The sequence below is a fragment of the Cornus florida genome, unplaced genomic scaffold (genome assembly GCF_030987335.1).
Source record: "Cornus florida cultivar Cherokee Brave unplaced genomic scaffold, ASM3098733v1 CherokeeBrave_3.0.0_Hap2_Chr11, whole genome shotgun sequence".
In the NCBI taxonomy this organism is placed as follows: Eukaryota; Viridiplantae; Streptophyta; class Magnoliopsida; order Cornales; family Cornaceae; genus Cornus; species Cornus florida.
In genome coordinates, this window is record NW_026775581.1 from 99,510,899 (window position 1) to 99,522,994 (window position 12,096).

The 12,096-nt window shown below is 31.9% G+C and overlaps 1 protein-coding gene across 1 annotated transcript; it reads right to left on the minus strand.

The window, feature by feature from the left end:
* Nucleotides 1-35: 35 nt before the first annotated feature.
* Nucleotides 36-7,045, minus strand: LOC132284114 (mediator of RNA polymerase II transcription subunit 6). The gene is made up of 5 exons (XM_059786183.1): nt 6,610-7,045; nt 5,444-5,618; nt 3,130-3,199; nt 1,510-1,616; nt 36-512 (listed from the first exon to the last, which is right to left on the minus strand). The coding sequence occupies exons 1-5, from the start codon at nt 6,867-6,869 to the stop codon at nt 348-350; spliced, it is 777 nt and encodes a 258-aa protein (XP_059642166.1). The 5' UTR covers nt 6,870-7,045; the 3' UTR covers nt 36-347.
* Nucleotides 7,046-12,096: the final 5,051 nt, after the last annotated feature.

The following is a 12,096-nucleotide window of genomic DNA, read 5'->3' on the forward strand; positions in this document are numbered from 1 at the left end:
ATATATGCATCATTTATAAACAAAAAAATAAAAGGTGATATAATCATGCTCATGTTGCAAGATATTAGGTTGACGTATTTGCCCTTGATTAAGCTCAAGTAAATGTGTCAACACGATCAAAGTAGCTTTTTCATTCTCAAACAGTAGTCATACCAGTTAAACTAAGTAAATAGATTACATTCTATCACAACTGAGATTACAAAGACAAACGACAAGACTCTGAAAAGGTGAGAGATTAGTTCAAATTTTCCACAAGGGCTTCTTTCTTCTGTGAATGAATCTCTATCTTGGGAGAAGTTATGGCTTTCTACATTGTCTTGAATTCTTGGAAGGAGAAACAGATGGACTCAGATTTTCATTCTCTTGGATGGCCCTTGGTCAATGATTGGATCAACTGGAGGAGGTTGGGAATCTGCTCCTCCTTGCGGGGCTTCCGGACCTTTCTCTCCTTCTGCAGCTGAAGGGGGAGCATAGCCTTCGGGAAAAGGCGGTGGGGGAGGCGCTGGTGGTAGCTGCAAAAATAGAAGTACAAGTAATAAGCTTATAGTTCCTCAGAAAATAATAAAAGCAAATTTCATCCATTTTTTTCTTAGTTCTACAACCAAAAAATTATGATCTATATAGTATTAGCAAAATTCAACGCCTGAAATCTGAAACTAGAGCTATACCTGTTTACATTACAAAAGTACATAAAGACTGCTACAGAGCCTTGGTGTAACACTAACACTACCATGCACATATGATGTGGCATTACTTTAGTTCTAGTAAAATAACGAGAAAAATTCTCACTAAGCACAGAGCCTTGAATATTGAGTTTACAATCAGGACTATATTCACGATGAGCACAGAGCCTTGATTAGCCGTACATGTGCATATAGTGGCATTGTCTATACTTCCAAATATGATTACACTTTGCTAAAAAATTAACCACGAAGAAAAAGGTTTCACAAAGAAAAATCAATGACTCAATGTATTCAAGATGAACAAAATTTCTTTATATTTAGTATTTACAGTTTAAAGTAATTCCAGACAATTGCAGGGCCTTTGCATAACATGTCATGTGCAAGCGATGTGGCATTATTTCTAATTCCAAATGCAACTGTAGCTTCTAAAAATTCAAGTTACTTGAGAAGAAAAAGTTTCATAAAGGATTTAATGTATTCAAGAAGAACAGAACATACTCTTACAGTGAGTTTACAGGCAGAGGTACCATCAAGATCATTGCAGAGCCTCAGCAAAACATTACATGCGCATATGATGGTGGCATTATACAAATTTCAGAATGCGACAATAGTGGCTAAAGTTCAAGTATTAAAGAAAAATGTGCACTCAAGGAAAACAAAATTTCCTCTAATATTGAGATTATTATTATCTTGCTGCTCAATTCTAAGGATCAATAGCTGTAATGTCGCACGACTAACTCCATCATGATGGCTATTGTTGCAATTTATCTGCAGGCATCAAAATCCAGCAAATGATAAAAATTTTGCCAAGACATTTTAAAGTTACCTTGCGTTGTAATGATGCAAGGATGTGATCTATTCGCTTAACGTCCTTAAAGTTAATCGTCTCTTTAACAACCTTTGATTCAAAAGCTGCACTCTCGTTTTCAGCATCTGCATCACAAATAAAATAGGGTTTGACAAAAATCAACTGAACAAGCCTTTCTGTCAACTACTTGTCCTTAACTAAATGCAAGGCAATCATGTCAGTTCAATTAAAATATTTAAGGTTAACAATGCAGCAAATAAAACTATCGCACACAAGAAATAGTATGGGATGAAAATTGTGTGGTTATTATTGTAAATTTGTAATTGCAAAGGCAACTGATACTTGTTGAGGTGCCAACTACACAAGCATAAATAATTTGGATATAGAATTTCAATCTGATGTACTCCTAACAAGGACCAGAATTGTTAAGTTGCAATTCTGTTTTATTTTATTTTATTTTTTTGTTGTTGTTGTTGTTGTTATTGTTATTGCTGCTGCTGCTATGAGCAAGTGTGAAAGTTGTACTTAACCAAGAAAGTTGTTCAACAAGATTAATATGAAGTATGCATGAATGGACTATCTCATATCAACATATAAGAATTTTGAACTCTCAAGAGATATTAGGAATGGCGATTAAAATAATCCCCAGAGTGTCAAAAATATGACTCATACTACATATCTGAGCGTATTTGAGCTATTATATAAGAAAATAAACAAGCACCAGTAAAAAGAAATAGAAAAAAAATATAATTATATATATCATTCAGAGTAGTGATACTTGTTGGAGTGAATTACCTAACCAAATGTTTCTGATTGGTTATTTATGCACCAGACAAGTAAGTGGAGGGCTCCACTCCCTTATTTGTTGCATAAATGACAAATTAAAAGGTGGTCTGGCAATTCACTGCAACAAATAGGTGCAAGTATCATTTTCCTATCACTTATGCCTAAAAGAGAACCACCACAGGCAGGGCCCTAATCTAAGTAATTGATGGAGAAATTCCAAGTAAAGAAGAATCACCACCATATGCTCTCATGCGTGCCAGAGAGGATTAAACACAAGGTAGCCCCTTTTCAAATCTGTAGAGAGAAGCAACTAAACTCATTCCATTGCTACTGGAAACATAAGACTTATTTCCAGTGCAATTGAAACACAGTGAATTAATTCAAATTCCATTAAGACATCTGATGGGTATTAACAGAAATTCTATGCCAGTGTCCTGTAGGCTGCAGTAGGTATGTTCCCAAGAAAATATGTGAACATCATATCTATAAATCCAAACTAGGAGAAGATTTATGTACTCCAACCAACCAAACATAAAATTTACAAAACTAGCAATTTTTGTCAAAGTTCTACCACTACTGAAATTGTGAGTAGTTAGTTTATATGGTATAAATAATGTCTAATGTTGAAAACTAACTTGATTGCACTCGGAGAAACATAATAAACTTTGCTACTTTGATTACAATGTTTTATAATTTTATTTATTAAAGAATTTTTATAGTTTGAATTCACTGCAAAGTAATTACATTTACTCAGCAATAGAATATCAGTATTCTTCCACACGCCAAGAAGTTTAGCCATTAATGGAAAATTATCATCAAGAATAAAGGAGAAAAAAAAAAAAGCTCAGATACCATATCCAATCTTCTCCAACTTTGAGGATGCAAAGGTAAAAGCCTTTGATATATGATATAAAGCCCGTCCCTGCCACATGGGTACACAATAAGATAAATAGAGATTAATTTCTCAGGAACAACAACAATTGATATCTTAAAATGCAGTTTTTTTCAGAATTCTATCAAACTAATTTACATAGTAACCAATTTTTTGCAGCACCCAGCTTCTACAATTACAAATGCTGTTCTAAGATGAACTAAAAAGATAACAATCATACTAAAGCTTTGATACAGTGTAACAAAGGCATGAACTGGTCCAAGGCAAAATGTGCATTAAGACACTTCCCAAAGATGTTAACACCATAGGGATCAAATGATAGGCAATTGCTCTAAAAAGAGACAAAATGTCCGTTTTCATAAAACAATCTTAATGTGGACTTTAATGATAGGGTAAACAGAAAGGAAACCATGGCCTGTGGTGAACATTCTGGTGGTGCTTATTGTAACCACTAATACAAGTATTTACATATTATATATATATGTGCGTGTGCGTGTGTGTGTGTTTAGTAAATATATATGTATGGTTTTACTGAGAGGAAGAGACAGGATGGAGGAAAAGGGTCCAGGCACACCCAAAACCCAACTAAGAAAAAGAAACACAAAAAGATACAACCAAGGAGCATATAAACTGATAGAAGCGAACCAAAGAGCAAACCAGAAGTACAGGTAACCCTCCTTATCAACCTACACAAACAACTAACTTTTTAACCCTACTCCAAACAAGACAAGACATGATTCCCTAAGAATATCCTAGGTTTGCTTTGTTTCAAAATCTGCCCTGGGAAAAAAGCAGGAAAAAATTATGAAAGAAAATATTAGTGATGCCAGGAATACGCACAATACAAAATAAAGATGTGTGGTGCCAGTATTGTTCTTTAGAAGATCAAAATAGCCAGCACTGAGGAAGAAGTAAGCTTGTTGCAGTATGCTGAGCAAAAAAAATAAGCAACCTTGGTCAACACTTGCTTCACTTCCAGGCATGTGAGATAGCAAACACTAAATATAAAAGGAGCCATTGAAATGAGGGCAGACTTGATAAAAAAATAAATATAACCATGAAAGAGCCCATTGGACCGAAAACTACCAGCAATGACCCTCTTCTCCATTTCCATGTGGATCAAAGTTGATAGATCTGAGAGATCAAATAGAACCTCGAAGTTTTTATTAAATCCAGACCGAGAATCACAGGTGCTTTGTTATGTCCTATTGAGTGACCATGCAGCAACTTATGCCTTTGTACAAACAGTTTTAGCCCACAAAAAGGAAATTTAAACCTTGAGTTGACCATCTTCAGACCAAACTGCCTTTTGCAACAAAAACCAACCTACAAGTAGGACAAGAGTCCTTTAAGTCATCCCTACGAAATGCATTAGCCAGTGTATGTCCTTCCATGCAAGATTGGAGACATACTTAACCTTTGGAATCGTTTGGTACAAGATGGCTGCTCTAAGGCTTGAACACACCTTTTCACACTTATCAGCTCAAATATTTACCTTTGTACCAAGCAATGATCTCAGTTCTCCCACAGGAAAGAGAGAGAAAGAGCGGGAAAAAAATTAAATCAAAACTCCATCCAAAGCATCAGAAAGTCCATAGGTTCAAAGGATGACAACTGGACACATCCCACAGGAAAGAGTGAAAAAAAGAAGAAAAAAAATAATCAAAAATCAAAACTCTATCCAACGCATCAGAAAGTCCATAGGTTTCAAGGATGACAATTGGACACACTTATCCCCAACATAGAATGAAATCTCCAGAGCCAATTTTCTAGACAAGCCTCATAAGAAGATCAAATAGTTCATATTGAAATTTTAATCACCATTGGGGGAAAAAGAAAAAAACATATCGCACTTATCAAGAAGAATTCTTAAGTCTGCTCCCTCCTTTCTAAGGAGTTTTTTGAGAGTTTCTGTAGAAGTGCAGCCACATGAATAGATGCAGAATAGAGAGAGAAAATAGGTACAGACATCAAATATATGCGTGCTAACAATAACTTCTATCATTGAATCTTGATCAAACTACACTAACTAAAGTACACTTCTATCAATGCCACCATTTAATCAAATATGTGCTAACAATAACCTTGTAGACCCAACTAAATGTGTGCTATTGTCATCGCCAAAAATCAAATATATGAATTATGAAAAAAAAAAAATCAAATATACCATGTATCTTAATGTTGAGAAGAATTATTTCAAGATGCACATGTATGATATAAACCCTTGCAATTCAAGGAAAAATAAACCGGGAAGAAGGGCATGAAAGAACTTACAACTCGAGAAGCAAAGACATTGCCAAGCTGAGGTGCTTGGTATATTGAACCATCCAAGACATAATAAGTTAGCATTGGTGTGACTTTTTCAGGACCATCCCTCTTTTGCTTACGGAAGACAAAGAGGTGGGGCTCCATAACTTCACTCAGCATGTATTCAGTGCCTGTCATTTTCCTAAAACAAAATAATCATCATCCTTTGACCATTGTTGGGAGCTGGCAACAGAAATCTATCAAATTTGAGAGTCTTCAGTTAAAAAACAATATTTACATTGTCTCGTAAGAGACCTGACCAATTTCTTAGTAGAAAATGCAATTCAATCTTGCCAATATCATAAAAAGTGTATCAGCAATCAAACTGTTTTCAAACAAGTTTCAAATATGAGATGGCACAAGAACTTATATACGTGCAATTAGCATCACCAAAATGATCCTATTTTCAAGAGAAGAATAAAACAAGGATACAGTCATTTAACTCAAATTCATTCTACATATCAGAAAACAAGAATATCCTTTTCTTTTACTTCCTTTAGCTGCTGAGTCACTAAACCGTTCTGACACTGGTTCTAAAATTTAATTCAGAATCGACAAAACTGAATCAGTCTCTTCGTCTCATGAGATCATATCTCTAAACCTTTTCACCAAACCCCATTTTTTCTTTAAATCCAAGGCATTAGTTTTTTCCCCTTTCATTGTTTCACGTTAATAAGCCGTAAGGAGCATCCAGAATCACTTGAATTGCCAATAATATGAAAATTTGATAATTTTGAGCTGATAATACTTTCTTTTATCACATAAATCAAGTTGAGTGTTTTCATAAAAGACATATCCAGAGGCGAATTGTTAACATTCTTTTACCATTGTCTTTCATATTTACCAACAAAACCAACGCAAAAATTACACAGCGTGTGAATTGAATAATCGAATTAATTCATGGTTGAGACAAATTGCAATTAATTTATATCAAACGAGACTCTTGCAAATTTAAAATACTTGGTCACTCTATTAAAACTTAATTTTAATCTGGCTAGGAATTTCAAGAGTTTGAAACAGAAGAACAGTAGTTCATCCAACACTCCCCAAGTAGACATTATAGATTAACCCAAAAAAACTCGAACACGCACAATACATATAGATCACACACATAAATAGGTAGAGGATCTTACGAGAGCTGGGAGATGTCGAGAGGGTGAACGGAGCGCATGCGGAGCTGTTCGTTATTGCAGGTCCAGTCATAGAAAGGAGAGAGAGCAAAGTAATCGAAGACTAGGTTTCGGTCCAGAGGATAAGTGTTCAGCCAAAGTTGATCCCTGAAGCATATTCCGGTCATGTCCGTCCCCGGCGGCGGGGGAGCCGCCAGCTGATTACCGTCGAAGTTGGGGTTTCCGGCAGCGGGGTTGGGCGGGGGCATTGGCGTCGTCGCCATCGTTTCCGTTCTTTGCAGCTTCGATCAAATGCCCCTCCAATTGATCCCACTTCAAGGTTCAACCTTATCGATAAAAAGTTAAAACCCAATCTTGGACTCCAAATAACAATTTTTAAGTTTAGGCTAGGCTCGGTTTGGGTAATGAAGTTAGGCTTGTACGAGTTTAATTACACTCAAGCTAATGGGTAAAGGAAAAATAAATAGTAGCAATACACTAGGTATTGGGAAACATGAATTGCTGCCTTAAAATTAAATTTTGAGTACGTTGACTTTCAATTTGAATATTTAAATATACATTAAAAAATAAATAAATAAAAAATACTAGCGAGAACCTAAATATTCTTTTTTTATATAAAATAAACCCCTCAATTAATCCAGCTGTTATTTTTTATTTTTTATTTTGTAAAAAATACCCCCATCAATCAAGTTAAGGGGAGTTTTCAAATTTAGCTAAAAGTTTTTTTCTTCCTTTATCAAATAATAATATTTCAACTTATATTTATTTGTTATATGCGTCAATGTACTTTTTATTAAAAAAAAAGTATAAAAATATTTTAAAAAATAAAATTTAAAGTTTTGAGTGCAATTATATCATTACATTTTATGTTTTATATAATGCGTACATATAATAAGTATCTGAGATGGACATTAGATCAAAAAATTAGATCGCCAAAAAAGAATTTTAATTACAAAAAGTAATTGAATGGCATAAAATAATAAGCTTTTCTCTATTTTTAGGGGAGAAAAAGGAAAAAAGAATATTACAGATTTAACTATGCTAGACATATGCTAAAGAAATAGCATGTAGTTGCACTCATAACTATGAATTTTATTATTATATTTTATTTTTTAAATATTTTTCTTTAATTAAAATTATGGTGATACATATAACATAAAATATAAGTTCAAATATTATTATTTTAAAGAGAGAAAAAATAGATATTTTAGTTAAATTCACACAATTGGGCAAGCTGTATTAAACCCCTATTAACTTGGTTGGTGGTGGGGGTATTTTTGGTAAAAATTCAAAAAACAACCCCCTCGGTTAGTTGAGGGGGTTTTTTGCCCAAAAAAACAAAAAAAAAAACTAGTAAAAGGGAGTTTATTGCAAAACAGTGAAAGTTAAGGGGGGTTAACTGCACTTTACCCTAATTATTTTTTTTGTTTTTATTACCAATTAGAATTTTTTTTCATTTTTATTCAAAATAATTAGTCTTTTTTTTAAAAGAAAAATTTTATTCAAATTATTTCAGTAAAAATAAATTATAATATTTTATTAATTTTTTAGTATAATTTTAAGTTCTGCATATTAAAAATGATTGTCCTACAATCTAAAAAATATTTTTGTTGTGAACTTTAATAAATTAATTATAATTTAAATTTATAACATAATAATCATTAATTAACTAAAAAATAAAAAATAAATAAAAAACATAACTATTATAAAAACGATCCTTTGAGATTACATCAAATCACATGCTTATTATTGTTAATTATATTTTATTACCTACATTATTATTGTACATATTAATTATTATCATTACAATTCTTAAGAGTATATAGATTCAAAAAATAAGTTTTTGAAGTCTTATTTTTAAACCAAATTTCTAATTTAGATAGTAGGTGTATTATAAAGCGGATCCACATGCTAAAAAGAAAAAGAAAAAGAAAATTACTATCTTTACTTGATCATTTGACATTATAACTAAATTATTATATATATACATGATCATTTAGGGAGTGAGAACAAAATCAATTTTCCACATTTCAACCCGTCTCTATTCTCTCCCACTCTCTACATTTTCTTATTTGTATTATTTCATAAGTTTATGGGCACTACGCCCGCGGGAGCCAGAGAGACAAGCAGTTTATGGCCCCACACTTTGATTCCTAAATGCACTGCTGTTGTCAGGCGAAACGCAACAAGGAGATAACCCACTTCCATTATTTGCTTCTCTCTCTCGAAACAAATTAATGGCAGTACAAAATCATTATGTTGGCTAAGCAAAGATGCTACCTTGATCATTAGTATATTTTCTTATGTTGGCCCTGCTAGTTTGATCATGACTATATTTTCTTCTCTCGTTATCAGTTCTGAAATCATTACAATAACAACAACAACAATCAAATCCATTTTTCAATTACTTAAAATTGATTACATTAATTTTTTTTTTATTTTAATTATATTATATTTAAGACTATAATACCAGTCGAATCATATCAATTCTTCAAACAATTGAATTAGCAATACCTTGTTTATGTGGCAATTTTACAGGAAGGCAAACCATGTATAAATGCATAATGTGGTGATAGAATTAAGAGAGTGTTTGGCAACATCAATTGGACTGATGCCCACCCATGTATTAAGAAAACTTTATTAAGAGAACTGTACTAAGATAATAGAGACATTTTGCCATCCCCAATTAATTAATACAAGGCTCCTTTCATTATTAAATAAAATTTAAAATTTGGAAACTAATTCTGAAAGAGAAACAGCGTGTGACATTAGAAACTATATATTATGGAAGCGAAGAAATTCAATTGCTTAAAAGAAAAAAGAAAGTAACGTTACACCAGACATTGTAGTATGATCTTGTCCAACGGCTAGTTATTTGTTTCCTACTCGTATTTTCTAACAGCTACGGAGTATTTAAATTCTTTGGTTTTTTGGGCTCTTGTTTTTGTTTAGTAATTTTTATGGGCTTTTAACGCTTTGTCCTTATTTGATTTCCTTGGGCTTTCTTTCTGCCCTGACCCTCAATAAATTTTTATTTACCGATTTGGGTGCGAATTCGTACAAAATTCGCGAATATGTTTTTCTAATTCGCGATTTTCATACGACAGGGAAAACCACTCATTTTCCGCCATTTTCAAATAAATTATTGATAGATTTTGAGAAGTCGGAATAGGCTTGTGTGTTCTCTCTTGGCCACTTCTCGTTTTTGGGGAACTCATTATTACTGAAACAAGGAGCGGGTCTTTACCAACTTCAAAATCTTCTATTTTAGGGTCCGCAACTCCGTTCTGCCGTTCAGCAACTCATTTTTCATAGGCATTTTGGTGATATGTAACATCTATATTACTATATATGCATTTATTTTCTACATTATTACTCAATATATACATTAATTACTTAAATTTCAGTGTGCCTCAGCTGTATGGTGTTGCTATACTACCATATATATATATATATATATATAGAGTATTGATCTCTTGCTTCCCATGAAGCAAGAAAATTAATCCACACTTTTTATATAGACAATTAAATTAAATCTAACGGTCATTTTTCAAATTTAGCTATAACCTTTCTATTTAAGACAAAACTACTCTCATCCTATTTTTAGTTTCTATATTTAATTTTACCATTACCGTAACAATAAAAGGTAATTATCAAAATAAATAGAAACTTTTGAGAAAAAAAAATAATAATATCAATATATATTACTAAAAATTTGTTTTTATTTAGATATTTCTTTGGAAGAAAAATAATACCCGTATCTTTCAATTTTGCAACAATAGTATGATATTATAATTTTACAACATCATTATGATATTATAACTTTTTCCTAAGAAATATCTTGTTGTTCTCAGTATAAGCAAATATATTTCTTTAGTATAAGTAAATTTACAAACAAATATACTGTAATGTTGCGTTTTGAAATATCGAATTAATTAATTGGAATTGAAGAAAATTTCATTTAAAATTTAAATGAAAGTTCTTTCTATTTCAATTTTAAGTTGGGCATTTGGTAAAATTCATTATTGAATCTGTGAATTTGTGAGTTTGATTATTGAATCTGTGACTTTGTGAGTTCAAACACAATCCGATGTTCGAAATATGTACACCATGTCAATTATCATTGTCAAAGGTCCCTCTAATATATATATATATTTTTTCCTAAAAATCAGCAAGCAAGCCTATCGATAAAAAGTATTAAGGTGACTAACTTCATTTTTGTAAAGGGTCTAGAATTGCTTATGAGTTTGTATGCAAGAGGTGTACAAGCAAAACAAAGAAAAATAAAGGCTTGCTCTCAATTAACATTAATGCACTAAGATTTTGACTTTATGTATTGAATTAGTGATTTATAGAATTGGGCAAAGGAGGCTGGACAATAGTAATTAGAATAAGGAGCCACACAGAACTTAAAGATTTAAAGGGAAAACAAATTTAGTTTTTCAAAACAAAATAAATAAGGAAGAAGAAACATAAAAATTGTATAGTACCTTACTTAGCTTGATCCCTATCAATTCTCTTGTAATTCTTCTTTGTTTGACATAAATGTGTAAAATAGAGGTGAAGTGAGTCGCAAACATATTTTTTTCAAAAAACATCTAAATAAGACAATTTTTTAGTAAAATATACAAGTATTATTTTTTTTAAAAAAAAGGTTTCTATTTTTATTTTGGTGATTACCTTTTATGGTGAGAGTGGTTTTGTGTTAAAAGGAAAGATTATAGATGGATTTTAAAAGTTAACTTATTTATTACATATATCAATAATGGAATAAATAATCATGAATATATTTGCTTATGAATTTAAATAAATAAAAATATATAAAATATATATGTCATGACCTTATATAATTTTATTTAAACCTAATATATAAACGCTCTCAATACGTCCCTGCTCTCAAAAATCACTCCCGCCCTATGTGAATTAGGTCTACACACTAATATCGGCCATAAAGGGGCCTGTCATTTAACATAATTTTTTTGGTCCATTTAGTTGCATAAAGTATCATTTTTCGACCCAAAAATGGTTGAAATGTCTCTTACTAATTGTTTCGGAAATATTTGGATTAGTCGAGTGCAGAAATTTTTAGATTTGCTTTAGATGTATATGAATTATAATTAAATATTAAATATTTTACATTTTTTTTTTTTTGGACAAAAAATTAACACACCAACTCAATCATTATGGGTATTTAAACCTGGAATTACCGTTCGAAGTGTTTTACTTTCTTATCTGTAATTATCCCTTCATCTTTCAAGATGGTTTACATTAATATATACATTTATATTAGGTTTTGCACTGCCATTGCAAGATGATATTTGTAAATTTCATTTTCTCATATATATTAATATATATATTATAGGGTTAATTACAATAACACCCACCTGAAGTTTGTCATAATGACAATCATATACAAGTTGAGCCTATTTTGAACAATGACACTCCCTCACATTTGATAAAATTAACCCAAACACCCCAATAGTCAGCTGC

Bases quoted from the DNA above. Each gene is read 5' to 3' on its own strand.
- LOC132284114 (XM_059786183.1), bottom strand. From the start codon at position 6,869: ATGGCGACGACGCCAATGCCCCCGCCCAACCCCGCTGCCGGAAACCCC. The intron at 3,200-5,443 runs GTAAGTTCTTTC...CCCATGTGGCAG, and splicing joins ATGTCTTTGCTTCTCGAGTT to GGACGGGCTTTATATCATAT. The intron at 1,617-3,129 runs GTATCTGAGCTT...TTTGTGATGCAG, and splicing joins GTTGGAGAAGATTGGATATG to ATGCTGAAAACGAGAGTGCA.